The following is a 13089-nucleotide window of genomic DNA, read 5'->3' as shown; positions in this document are numbered from 1 at the left end:
ATTTCTGTCTCAAAGTACGTACCAGCAACAGGCCTTTGACGTCAAAGTCGGTTGTTTTCTGGTATACGGTAGCAACCAAGCTCATGACTAGAATGACTCTACGGCGTCAAAGAGTTAATCTCGCCGGTTACTTTTTTCGCCTAATAAAAGAGAGTCGGTCGCTACATGGAGCTAGTTTCTAGCTCCATGGTCGCTACTAGTCTAAGGAATTCATCGATTTTCAATCGCGCCTTATGCTGTTAGTGCACAAAATTCCCGAAAGAAGCGGCGCACGGGCTATAAAACTTCGTTTGTACTGTTAGGCTAGCTTTGGGTCCATAGCTGTGGTGTTTTCGGACGGGATTTCTGCCTTTTACGGCTGGTTTTGACTTTAACGTCACCACCACAGCCATGGGAACGTCCATGTTCTGCCCGACAGCACGCTTGTCGCAACTTTGTTTGTCGATATTTCGAAAATTTTCCACCCAAATTAAATATTGCCGACACTCATCGACAACATGGTTATTAGGGGCCTACCACTACCAGAAATCCGCTCAAAAATCACCAAACTATCGCCGTTTTCCAGCTTTTTCCGACATGACTACTCGCAGACCGTTCTTTTTCTGGCGTACAAGCGATTGACGAGGCTCAGTACAGCCCGTCACTAAAGTCACGTCAGCGGTGACCTCGCAACATCGAAACACAAACTGACATCACCGATGATGTCGGCCACTACGTTAAGAAGCCTGTGAGAATTTTACCAGCGCTGTGAATTTTTTAAACCAGTCACCGTCATTTCTATTCACTCGCTATTATCTCCATGTCTGCCGGTAACATATCTTTATGGAGAAGTTTAGTTACACGTTATTACGTTCCATCATCAGCTGATCAGTGATAACCATACGTCGCGTACGTGTAGAACATACGTTCGGAACGGCAAACAACACCTCTACACATACAAATGTGGTCACAATTACGTGTAGTATTTTTTAGATATTCTTGATTATTTCCGCGAATTTAGACAAGAAACCTTGTAAACTATCATGGAAAACATCTTTGATATCATAATATTTCGTAGAGTTTGCACCAGCGTAAGAAGTACTTGCTATATGATTTCCTTACATGGACCATGGAGGTAGTCTCTACTACCTCCATGCATGGACGAAATGTTGTTGTCTCATTCCACTTGTTATCTGACGCCGCCCCAAAGAGTTCTCCAAACCATATAAAAAACTGTATCAAAGAAAATCGGCTGATTTAATTCGAGGATACGAGCTAGAATATTCCTCATATAAAAATTAATGTTTCTTAAAACCATGTTAAAACTTAAACGAATTTCCAATGTTTGTGAGAAAAAATACAGCAAAATTATTATTACGGGCAGACCACCGTCCCTCCACCCACGGACGGTGGGCAGACAAAACCTTAGCAACACCACCCGATTGACAGAACCACGTACACGAACTTTGACCCTATTCAAAATCAGACTTGTCCCTGGGAAATATGTTTACAAGTTTGCCCACATATAAACAACGTAAAGGTCAAAGGTTTCAACTTCCGACTTCCTGCTTACGGACGTCCTCATGCCATGAACTGCAGGCAAGGCACTGGCAGGGTTTGCACTGTTCGCGACCATTTAAACGTTTGAAATTAGAGTAGCTGACTCTCCTCGGCCATCGAAATACATTGGCTGCAGTAGATTGTGGATAAATGGTCATGACTGGCCGCAATTTGGTAATTTCTGGACACATTTCAGGAGAGCTTCTTACCTTCCCGTTTTAGTAACCATTCCTATCTTTCGCGATGTTGACCAACCCGTAAAATCCCTGATAAGTCCACGGATTAGCATAATTAGTTGTGTTGACTAATTAATTACAGCATGTGTGTATGAGAGATATATATCCTTGTAATGGAGTGTAAAATAAATAAAGAGTCACAGAGGCTAGGTTAGGTTATATAAACCATTTATTTTATTTATTCCGATCATTCAGAGCATGAAGAAAGAAGAGAAAATGATAGAGAAAACAGTGTGAAAAACTCAGCACCTATTGGGTCGCCTGTGGGAAAAAAGTTTCGATAGCGTTACAGCGTCGGGCAGGTGTAGGCCCTATTAGTAGATTAGTGTAGGTCTGCGCCGGCTGATGATAAAGCTGAAAATTTGGAGAGAAATATAGAAAATATACCCATTGTCGGTCGATACCACAGGTACGCGACACGTCCCTTCGAGAAAGTATTAGGCTACAGTACTTGAACATGTAGAATGTGTTGGTCTGGGCAGAGTTGTAGCTTGGGCAGAGAGTACGAGTGTGCGCGTGCTGTTCTGGCTTCCATTCTAAGTTTTGTTTACTGCTCTCCATCCCGGTGATCAAGTTGTGGTGTCATAGCCTTTTGTTTTCCATTGAAATTGTAATTGTGGGGAGTAAGCAAATTTCATGGCGAGACTTCTGACGCCTGACACAGACATCTTTACTAGTAGGCAAACCACGGTCCAGTGACAGAGGGACCGTGGACGTGGACAGACGTACTTGTCAGCTTCATATTCCATATATAGGCCTATATTGTTATTTAGTCCACCTGTCTTTCGTAAACAAACAAACAAACACACAACGAGAAAACATAGGAGACTGACCCCCAGTGTTCGAAGATTCTAACAACAAGACTGAAAAAGTAAACCGCATTCTTCATTGTTGAAAGTCAGCTTAAACCGCATTCTTCATTATAATCATTTTTGTTTTGTTTTGTTATTTTAGCATCGGAAATTTTCATATTAATTCTAGAGAAACGATAGCCTGAAAGAAAATCTGTAGATTAGTATCAGACGGCGTGGCCACTGGCAGACTTATATAAATGTTACGGCCTCTTAGTAGATTGGAAAATATCAAGTATATTCTATAAAGCCGCACATTTGGCTTTCGTCTAGCTTTCACTTGATGGATATCCCTGAGTCCGCTTGAGCGCAAGGTGTCTGTGACATCGGATTTGGCCGTCTTGAGATTTGGGTATTTCACCAAGGGGAAAAGATGTTTCCATTTATAAATAGACTCGACAACTGATTCTCATGATCACCTATTTTGACATTTAGCCTAACAGCCAAAATTAACCTTACGACAAATTCAGTTGAGTGTGCGCGAACGATATCGATGCACCACGCCCACAGTGCAAAATCTATCCCACAAAAGGAGCGACCTTGAAAGTGTTTCTCAGGCGGTTAATGCGGGCAGCGGGTACTCAAGGTGATAGCCAGCAAATGTTGAAACCGTCGTACAAACCACAGTCCCTCCACACACCGACTCACTGACTGTGTACAAACATTCCATCGGCAAGCATAAAGCAACAGGAAGCCGTGACTATGTTTTGTTCGGTGGCGTTGTCTGTATGCGGATATGGATGTTGATATATGCTTAACTTTCCCATCAAAGTACCGCCAGCGATTTAAGACATTAGAATGATCTTATCTCATTTTCCAATCAAGCGCGATACAAATGTTGATACAAGATGGAAGTGAGCTTAACAGTTATAGTAAAGTGACAGCTCGCTGAGTAGATGCACAGTCGCTTACCATTAGACACACGGCAGAAGGCTCTTTTCTTCAAAAGGGCCGTCTGCCGTGTACCGTGGCCTCAAGCGACTGTGGTAATCGTCACCTGTAGCATGGAGGTAGTAGATGCCTGTAGATACCATAGGTGGGCTGCGTTGTCTGCTTGATCTGCCGATCGATTGTCGTCTGCTCGATCTATCGATCGCTAGTCTTTACGCTGCCCTCCACTGAGGTTGCAGTAGAGGACAGAGCAAAGAGTATGTGATCGATAGATCGATCAATCGATCGACCAAGCAGACTACCCAGCCCATGAGCGCCTGTGATAGATACACCACATAACACGTCCTAGGTAGTTTTAAGGCTGTCAGTGTACAGTCTTTCGTTTTCTTTCTCTCCTCATCGTTTTAGATTTTGCTTGTTTTCTGCTCGTCCTTCACAGTCCTTCGCTTTCCTTCTCTGTCCTCAAGTTCGTTTTAGTTTTTACTGTACTGGAGGAGGGAGTTCGGCTATAGACCTGTAATACTAGTACGTCGATTTCTCCTCTTCAAGTCCCGCAAATAGCGCTGATCGCGATTCCAGGTTTGTTACTAAATATAGCTGCGCGCGCGCGACTTCGGACAACCCTGCCTAAAATTCGGACAAATTTTGTTGTTGTATGCGCGGTTATTGTTGCAGTTTGTAGTCTAAGCCATAAATTTATTCGAATTAGAGTGACTTTTAGTACCCACTGTAACACTGGCAGGTTTTATTTTCATCGTCCTTGCGGAAACTGCGGAAAAGTATTTATTTATGCATATTAATGAGAGAAAATGACGTCATTTGCGATCAGCGCTATCAACCTATACGCACGGTTATCATTGTGAATCGTATTGGCCAAAACTACAGTAAGCATGATCGTTGAGAGTTTGTTTTGAAATGTTAGTTTTCCACAAATTTGTCAGCAATTTCATGCACAAAAACCGTATGTTAACATCACAATTTTATCACCTGTTCTCTAAAATTCCGCTCTGCGCCTACGCCCCATATATAATAGACGTGTGTACATATGCCTCTCTTCCCAGGCATATGTACACACGTCTATATGGGGCGCGTAGGCGTAGAGCGGAATTTTAGAAAACAGGTGACTGTGCAGAAACACATCGCGTAGGCCGTAGGCTGAGGGGTATAGCGATGTGTTTCTATCATCCACAGGCTACAAGGGGTGCTATAGGGCATATAGCCTGAATAAAGTTCAGGTTAGGCCCTATAGGTGTTTTATAAGACACCATATAATCATGCTTTATTATGTTATTGTTTTTAATGAGCTTTGATTAGGCACCGAAACATCAGGTTTATATAAGAACAGTTTACAGGGCGCTATTGTTTCAAAGCTGCAGACGACATTGAGCATATGGTCACGTGACCGAATACTTTTTCCAAGCCCTATTTCCCCAGGACATTGTTTTTGGAAATATACCCCTTGACGCCACTTTTGTAGAATCAGCTGGAGACAATCTGACCGACGCCGGGTAAATTGTCACCTGCTGTCGGGCAAATAAACCCATGCATTCAGGCAATAGATACTATAGCCCGAATAAGCTTATTAGGTTATGGATGTTTTATAATACGCCACACGCTCATGTTGTTGTATTGTTTGTTGCATGCCTCGATGTGAGTACGAATCAGTGCATCGATTTGAATAGGAATATCCGCGAGGAGTTAGCGGGCCGTGTGAACCATGTACGGAGCGGTTTCCATAGTTACCAGGTCCGGTGACGCCTTTCCGACTTAAAAGTATAGACGCTCTATATCTAAAATATTCATGCGCTTACTGCTATTTTGACTTTCGTTAAAATCTGTTTGATGCTGGTCGATAATGGTAAAATTGTTTGAGAATGCCCTGCATGTAAATAAACGTCATATAGTGTTTAAGAGGCATGTAATAAAAATATTATTTCTTGAATACATGGGTTTATGTGCCCTCGCAGCAGGAGACAATTTGCTCTCCTGGCACATAAACCCATGTAATAAAATTACAATAGCTTTTAATGTGTTTTGATATTATGCACTGCCACACTGCATTGTGACAAGTTTTACTTGGCGATTCTCCGCAGTGGTAACAGTAGGCCAGTACCAATTTCTCCACAAAAATATCATACAGCACACCTAGCAACATCCTTACATCCTTGGTTGCTCTAGAAGATTTTCTTCCGAAAGTTGCAAGCCTGTACAACAGGATGCTGTCTCAAGGAGGAGAACAGAATGTTCAAATCATTGTCCCCAGCCTTTTACATGTATTTATATATGTAAAGACTGCTGAAACTACAATACCAGCATTTTCATGTCTATTCAGAATATTTTCAATATTCTTATACGTCTATATAGCCACAATGATAATAGTAAATGAACAAGGCTAAACTACAAAGAAAAGTAAATAAACAACAAAAACGGTGACAGCAATAAATGCAACAACCAGGTGTTCACGTCACAACTAAGAAGTTGGCCGATGTTAAACTTTCCCAAGCCAAAAATGCACTGTTATTTGCACGTAATAGATATCCGCAGTATACGCCGACTCGACGTATGTTTTCAAGGTTGATACACTCGACGTATGTTTTCAAGGTTGATACATTTCTATCACAACAGACAAAACATGACAGGCTGGTTAAATCTAGATTACGATTGGCGGATTGGTTTTCTCAGATTCTCGGAAGTATTTTTGCTTTCCATGAGAGAAGTCGATCCGTGACCTCTTTGACCTCCTCGGATCAGATATATTGATAAACTGATAATAATGGTGACCTCTGACGCGTCGACGCAGACTTCGGACGCGTGGACCTTGAAACGTCAACTTATTTCTCATCATCGCGCACGTCGATCTAAATTTAACTAATTGCGGCGACAAATATTAAACATAAAAAATAACATAAAAAACATGTAAATACATGTACATAAAATACAATATCTGGCTGTTCACACTGCGGTACAACTGAACACAGTCCCTCCACCACTATAACCTGAACAATGAATTATGTCGTATCATCTTTGTTGAGGTCAGAAGTATTTTCACGTCCGTGTATGTGGTTGGGTCTTGTGACAAGTTTTGTGCTAGAATACAAACTAAAACCGCAAATAAAAAAACCGCGCGCATCACCTCATCATTTTTGCGATAAACCAAATTTAAAGTTGAGAGAGACCAGTTTAATATTTTTTCATCTTCAATAGCTAATTGGGCATCAGTGACCTAACCTCAATCACGATGGGGACTGTCCGTGTCGACGTCGATGCCCTGTAATCATTTGAGCATCGTCTAGAATGCGATGACCGTGGGATGACACCTTTATACGCTACATATGTACAGTGACGTCCGATCTTCGTTTCCAGGGTTTGATAATTCCGTCTAGCCGGGTTGGCCTGGCTGCTACCTTGCAATGTCCAGGGTCCACTTGTTGCTCATCACATAAATAAATCCATACATGTACAATTTTAAAAAAACGGGAGACCATTAATCTAATGTGCATGAAGGACGCGAACCCAAAATCTGAGGATCTTTCTCTTTTTCGACAATTAACTTTCCTAAGCTCATACAACAAATTTTACATTGATATTCTTTGCGGCAATATTCATCGATTAAATAATCGATTTACCATTCTGACTCGGCCCCCCCCCCCCAATCATTGGTTTGCCGTATCGATAGCTGCGCCGTGCACAGTCGCCGCTAGGGGTCGCCATGGTCGGGGGGAGGGGCGTGTAAAAGCATTAAAGGTATACAGTCACCTGTAATCTAAATATGCCCATATATAGTCAAAGGGGCGTTCTTGGTATTCAAAATGCCCACATGAGGGCGCTGTTTTCAAAAGAGTGGCCACCTGCTTAAAATCTGTAATTGGTTAGATTTTCTCTTTCTATGGTATTAAACTGTGGCAAAATTGGAACAGGTAACAGAATACCTTTAAGGTAGAATGCGCCTCGGGGACATATATATTGACTTTCAAACTTTTAAAATTCTTCTCTGATTTACCACATGTTGGGAGCTCATATTAAGGCTCTCAGTGTGAGAAACATTTTCATAGACGTCTTATTTTTCCGAAAATCGATAAGTTAACACAGGGATGGCTGCCATTTTGAATTTCAAGTATCCGTTAGTCTTGGGTAAGTTGTTTCTCCAGTAACAAAATTTGCACTTTGACTCCAGATTTTTATTTTTACTTTTGAAAGAGAATGGTTGAAAGACTCGTTGACAAAGTTTGAGCAAAAGTTTAAAAATTTCACTTTCGATACCCATACTGCCTTTAAGAGGTAGGCCCTTGCAGGCCGCAGTGTCTCGAAACACGAGTGACTGTGTATCTGTAAAGTTAACGAGCAACCTCACCAGAACTTCGCAACCTTTCAACAGTGTTCAACCACCCTACATGCCTCAGTAGACATTTTCCCAATATTTTTACTTTCAACCATCAACAATACACGTATGTATTATTATCTTAAAGTTGATTGGCAGATTTTCGCACAAAGCTCAAAGACTACTCACAATTCTATTTTTTTTTCATTTGGCAATCTCCTGCTATTGGAGATGGCCTCAAATCATGAATATTCAATAGGTTAACACATGAATTTACAACTTCTTACACATGGATTTGTTTAAAGTCTACAAAAGTTTCAAAGTTACAGTTTTGTCTTTAAAGCAGCAGTCGCCATTTCCTTTTCTGGTCACTGGAAAAGAATGGTGCAGCACATCATCAAAGCAAATGTTGGAGATATTATTTTCTCAGAGATCATACCAAAAGGTGCTCACTGTCACAGAACTTAAGAGCACAGTTAACTGGGATAGGCTCCTTAAAGGGATAGTCATGGGAACTGTGCTCAACGGTCGTATGGGACCCGTTTGTAAACACTGTATCAAAGGTACGATGGTGATTGATGAAAGTTAAAACATGTCTGTCATAATCTACATCGTATAATTTAAATGTTGCAGCTATGATGATGAGGTGTATCTAGATTTCGTGCACAAAATACATTGTTTGTAAACAAGAAACTCACACAGGCGCAGTTCTGACGACGGTTCCCTTTAACTTTGTTTTGGTTTCATAATAAAATTACTGAAAAGCTAGCTGTGATATCGCAGCGGTGCTGTGGCATCTATCGATTGCGCTCAGGTCAAGGGTCATCACCACAGAACCACAATGACCCTTGACCCGAGCACGATCGATAGACGCTACAACACTGCTGCGATATCACAGCTACTCAGCATTCATACTATACTGCATGTACAAAAAAGGAAGTGACACGTTGCATGATTAAATAAGATTAATTTTACTTAAAAGCAATAATATACAAAGATACTCTTATACAAAGGACGGAATTATTCTGTTTCAAAATATTTTCCATACTTCAAAAATGCAAACAGATGTACACACTTTTCACACAAATGACTATAATACAAGTTTGTGCAATATATAAATATGCTTTTGGCGCAGGGAGTAGAAATTTCATAAAAATTCTTTTAATTAATCTGCGGCCTTTCCTTTCTTTCACAGCTAAAATCAGAGATGATACAATTACAATCTTCAGAACAACAGAAAGTTCCACACTTTGGGTGAAGAGCCATTTTGACTTTTTAAGTTCACTGACTGATACTATTGAAATTACGATCTTATGCTGGCTTACAACACTTGCCCACAATACGTTTGTGTTGCCCAGTGCAGTCTTCTCATGGTGAAATCAGCCATGACAGTAATTCGGAATATCAAAAAAACCCATGACGGCCTGTAAGCAGTCTATAGGTTGGGGGAAACATGATCTGAATAGAGCATAGGCAAAGAGTATTGACCCTTACATGCAAGGTTACTTTGATGTTGATTGTTTTCATTTATGCTTCGGTTGATACTGACTAAGGTATCGTAACGGCTTTAACATTTAAGGTAGTATGCGCCTTGAAAGTGAAAGACTTAACTTTTGCTCAAACTTTCTTCAAGGAATCTTTCAACCATTCTTTCATAATCAAGAAGAAAAATGTGGGGTCATCGTGCAAATTTTGGTTCTAGAGCAACAAAACTCAAAATTTACCGATATTTGAAATTCAAAATGGCCGCCATCCCTGCGTGATCTCTATGAAGAAAAAAAATTTTTCGATTTTCAAAAGACTAAGACAGTGAAATTTTTGCTTACACCAAGGGTAGATCAGAAAAGAACTGTAAAAGTTTGAGAGTCTGCATATCTATTACCGAGGCGCATTCCACCTTAAAATTTCATATACGTGTTTCTTCCATCTAGATATGAGTCCCATGCCTACAGCATCTTAAGGTGTAATATGCACTCCATGTACAGTTAGCCAGAATGAACTGTGATTATTGTCTGACAACAAAATAAATTCACAGGGTATATACTGCAAAAGTTTAAAGCTACATTTCCTTCAAGAAAATGCTAGCTGAGAAAAACCCAGAAAGACCAATCACTATCCAACTTCAGTGATAAGTCAACTGCAGGGACTGGTACATTAATGATATCTAAAAATTAATCATGCGTTGACATGTATTTACACATCCAATAAGATTTGCACAGTTAACAAACTCATGAGGCTGTACTTGGGCTGCATTCCAATTGTTCACAGATTCTGTGCTGTAGAGGATGCTGTGAGAGGCCGTAGGTATAGCTTTATTTAATTTTGAAAGAGAATTCCTCCAATAAGTGACTACACACACGATAGAAACCACCGCAAGAAAAATTGTACAAAAATTGTAGCCACCTGTGTAGCCAGTCTTCATGAGAAACGTGTCTTCATAAAACAATATGGCCTGGCTTATTTCATGCAAAATATTGATCTAAAAAATAATTTGATTTCGATTTTATTTACACAAATTACAAATGCAGCTCAAAAAAATTAAATATTTACAGCAAATGAATTGCGATATTAAATAATCAGACGACACGTTTTCTAAATTGCTGAGAACAACAGGTAAATTTTATGAGAAGGTTGGTCAAAAGTCACATTTATTACTTTCATATTTGCACAGTGGTGTACACTCTCCTCTGCTGGCAGAGTTCAATGTTATGCAGGCAAGGCAGTTCAACTTGACCTATGACCCGGCTTTGGGTGAATTTATCGAGCGGGTACACCGCAACGATGACTGGGCAGCGGAAGATGGAATCCTGGGACGCGTCCACGTCACTCTCATTCACCATCACGGGTTTGAGCCACACCACCGGTAACTGAGTTGGCGTGGGCAGCGAAGGCTTGTACGCTTCGTGGACGATGTGCCCGTGCTTGCTGTCCCACAATGCATTGTGTAGATGAAGGCCAGTTATGTAGACCCCACTGTCTGGAGGTGATGGTGGAAGCTCCGAGAATCCAAGGACCTGGTTATCAACGGTAAGAACAAAGAACAGTTATCTATCACACTTTTCATTGGCGTCTAATAACATCAGGAGAACCACAGAGATATTTGTTTCAGGAGAGGTGGAAAGCATTCTCTAATTCTATTGACTCACAATACAATGCAAGCATTTCTCATTAAATTATTTTCACCCCTTTTGACCCTTTCACCACCATGGTTTGTCCCAAATCCATTGTTTTCTATGGTAAAGTTGGACCTGTACACAGGGAACTGGGGGTGAAAGGGTTAAGTAAGAATATTTTCTTACAAATAGGATCACCCTACTCCATTGCAAAGATGGGCATTTCAAACCACCATTTCATTGATATCTGCTTTGATGCTTTTTTGGAGATAGAAGTGCTCGAGTTATTTATAATCATCAGTGAACATATCTATAAGCAAAATGATTTATTTATTTATGAAATTGAAGAATAGGAAACCATTATTTGCTCTGTATTTGCTACAAGTTACACATAATTATCAATCAGAGTAGGACATTGCTTTGGAAAAAGATCAATTAGATACACATTGCTGTAAATGCATTCAAAAATTACCAATGAAGACTGATACTTGAGAACTGTACTGTTGCATGTTTTTGACAAGTATTGTAACAATCCTTTACTGTTAACAATAAAACATCTTTAGATACAAAGGAAAAAGTATTGTAAAGTGGTTCAACCACACCAAGGTGGCGAAAGGGTTCTAAAAGCTAGCAAGCAAGTTCTACCATCAATGCAACTTACTTGTGTTCGGAGAGTGAGTTGGTGGGCTTCAAGGTACTCGCTGCGTGCGTGTTCCATGAGCAGACACTGAATAAAGACGTCTGGTTTCTCAAACACGGCTAAGTTGTACGCCGTGGCCGGGTTCCCCGGGTCACAATATGTGCCCAAAAGCTCTATCTTCTTCCCCAGAAACTCAAAGAAATTCTCGATGCTCAGCGACGATGGATAGTTCTCAGGCAGCCAAGTCTGCGGGACGAGTCTCAGCTTCAGCGCGTTCAACATGTAATCCACGACGGAAGTGCAGGCGATCTCCCCCTTGGCTGCAGACACGCACATGTGTACATCAGTGTGGATGATATTGAGAATCTTCTGATGGGCGCAGACTTCCGATGCCAGGAAGTTACTGATGTGACTGAGGCTCTCTTCCGGCGGCTGCGGCAGCGGAGGCAGCGCTTGGAGATAGGTGGTGATGTCCTCCAGGCTCTGCGATATGCTATCCAGAATGTCCATCTGCAGATTTGGACCAAAAGTGGAAATGCCGGCAATCTTCTTCAAACCATCCAGCAAGTTTCTGTCGCATGGAAAAATAGGAAAAATTATTAACCTCAGGTAGCCTGTTTTATGATTACTCCCCGGCCGACCATGCACAATTTCAAAACTGACTTTTTCAGCTACATCTGTCTCTTAGCAAGTAAGTTCATCTGCCTTGTTTCATAGTGGGTTGCAACGTCAAATGGTCTGCCAGGCTTTAGGCCAGTGTTTTGCACAACCAAGTTAGCTCAGTCAAAGCACACTGAACATACAGTGGTTTGTGTTGAAGTGTTGGCAATACGGGCAATAGACATACTGTCTAAATTGAGAAGTTGCCAACTCTGCCAGGTGTAATTATTGTCTAGGCAATGATATCAGTCAACCACAAATAAATCAACTCTGCGAAAGTTGAAACATGGTCTGGAAGAAGTAACGAACAGCCACGCACAGTCTGCTAACCAGTACATTCACAAAAGTTGTTTGTGCAGATCTGGTGGTATTGTTTGACTATGTCTGACCTCCTTCCAGACATTGTTTCAACTTTTGCAGAGTTGATTTCTTTATGATCGACTGATATTACCGCTAGATGATAGTTACACCTGACAGTGTCGGCTACTCCTCAATTTAGACAGTGTGTCCAGTTCATGTACTGCCAATGGTTCAACGCAAACCACTGTAACTCGTCCACAGCAGGAGAGGACCATCTTGCACAGTCAACGATGTGAGAGGGTTCGTTATGAAGTCATACCATCAGATACAATCACTTACCCGCTATGCAGCGTCTGAAGTCCAACATTGGCCGTCTCGGCAAGCCCAAGTTGATTTGCTGTCATCTTCTCCTTCATGTTGTCAAAGACCTCCTGGTAACCACGGTAACTGCCATCTGCCTCTGTGGATATGTCATCTTCCGGTAGCAGTGATCTCAGCAGTTCACTGACTCCCATTAAATTCTCATTCTACTCAATGATGT

General features: G+C 41.1%; 1 protein-coding gene across 3 annotated transcripts in view; it reads right to left on the bottom strand.

Annotated features, from left to right (window-relative positions):
* Positions 1-8787: 8787 nt before the first annotated feature.
* LOC139140638 (dynein heavy chain domain-containing protein 1-like) overlaps positions 8788-13089 on the bottom strand; it is an 89875-nt gene continuing 85573 nt past the window's right edge. For all 3 annotated transcript variants that reach the window (XM_070709996.1, XM_070709998.1, XM_070709999.1), the window contains 3 exons: positions 12888-13075; positions 11610-12159; positions 8788-10849 (listed from right to left, as the gene is read on the bottom strand). In XM_070709996.1, the coding sequence (XP_070566097.1) occupies positions 10493-10849; positions 11610-12159; positions 12888-13075 (1095 nt within the window). In that variant the 3' untranslated portion in view covers positions 8788-10492. The remainder of the gene's footprint in view (positions 10850-11609; positions 12160-12887; positions 13076-13089) is intronic.

This window comes from Ptychodera flava, chromosome 9 (genome assembly GCF_041260155.1).
Source record: "Ptychodera flava strain L36383 chromosome 9, AS_Pfla_20210202, whole genome shotgun sequence".
Taxonomy (NCBI): domain Eukaryota; kingdom Metazoa; phylum Hemichordata; class Enteropneusta; family Ptychoderidae; genus Ptychodera; species Ptychodera flava.
The sequence above is the reverse complement of the archived record's forward strand: the minus strand, read 5'-3'. Positions and strand labels throughout refer to the sequence as shown.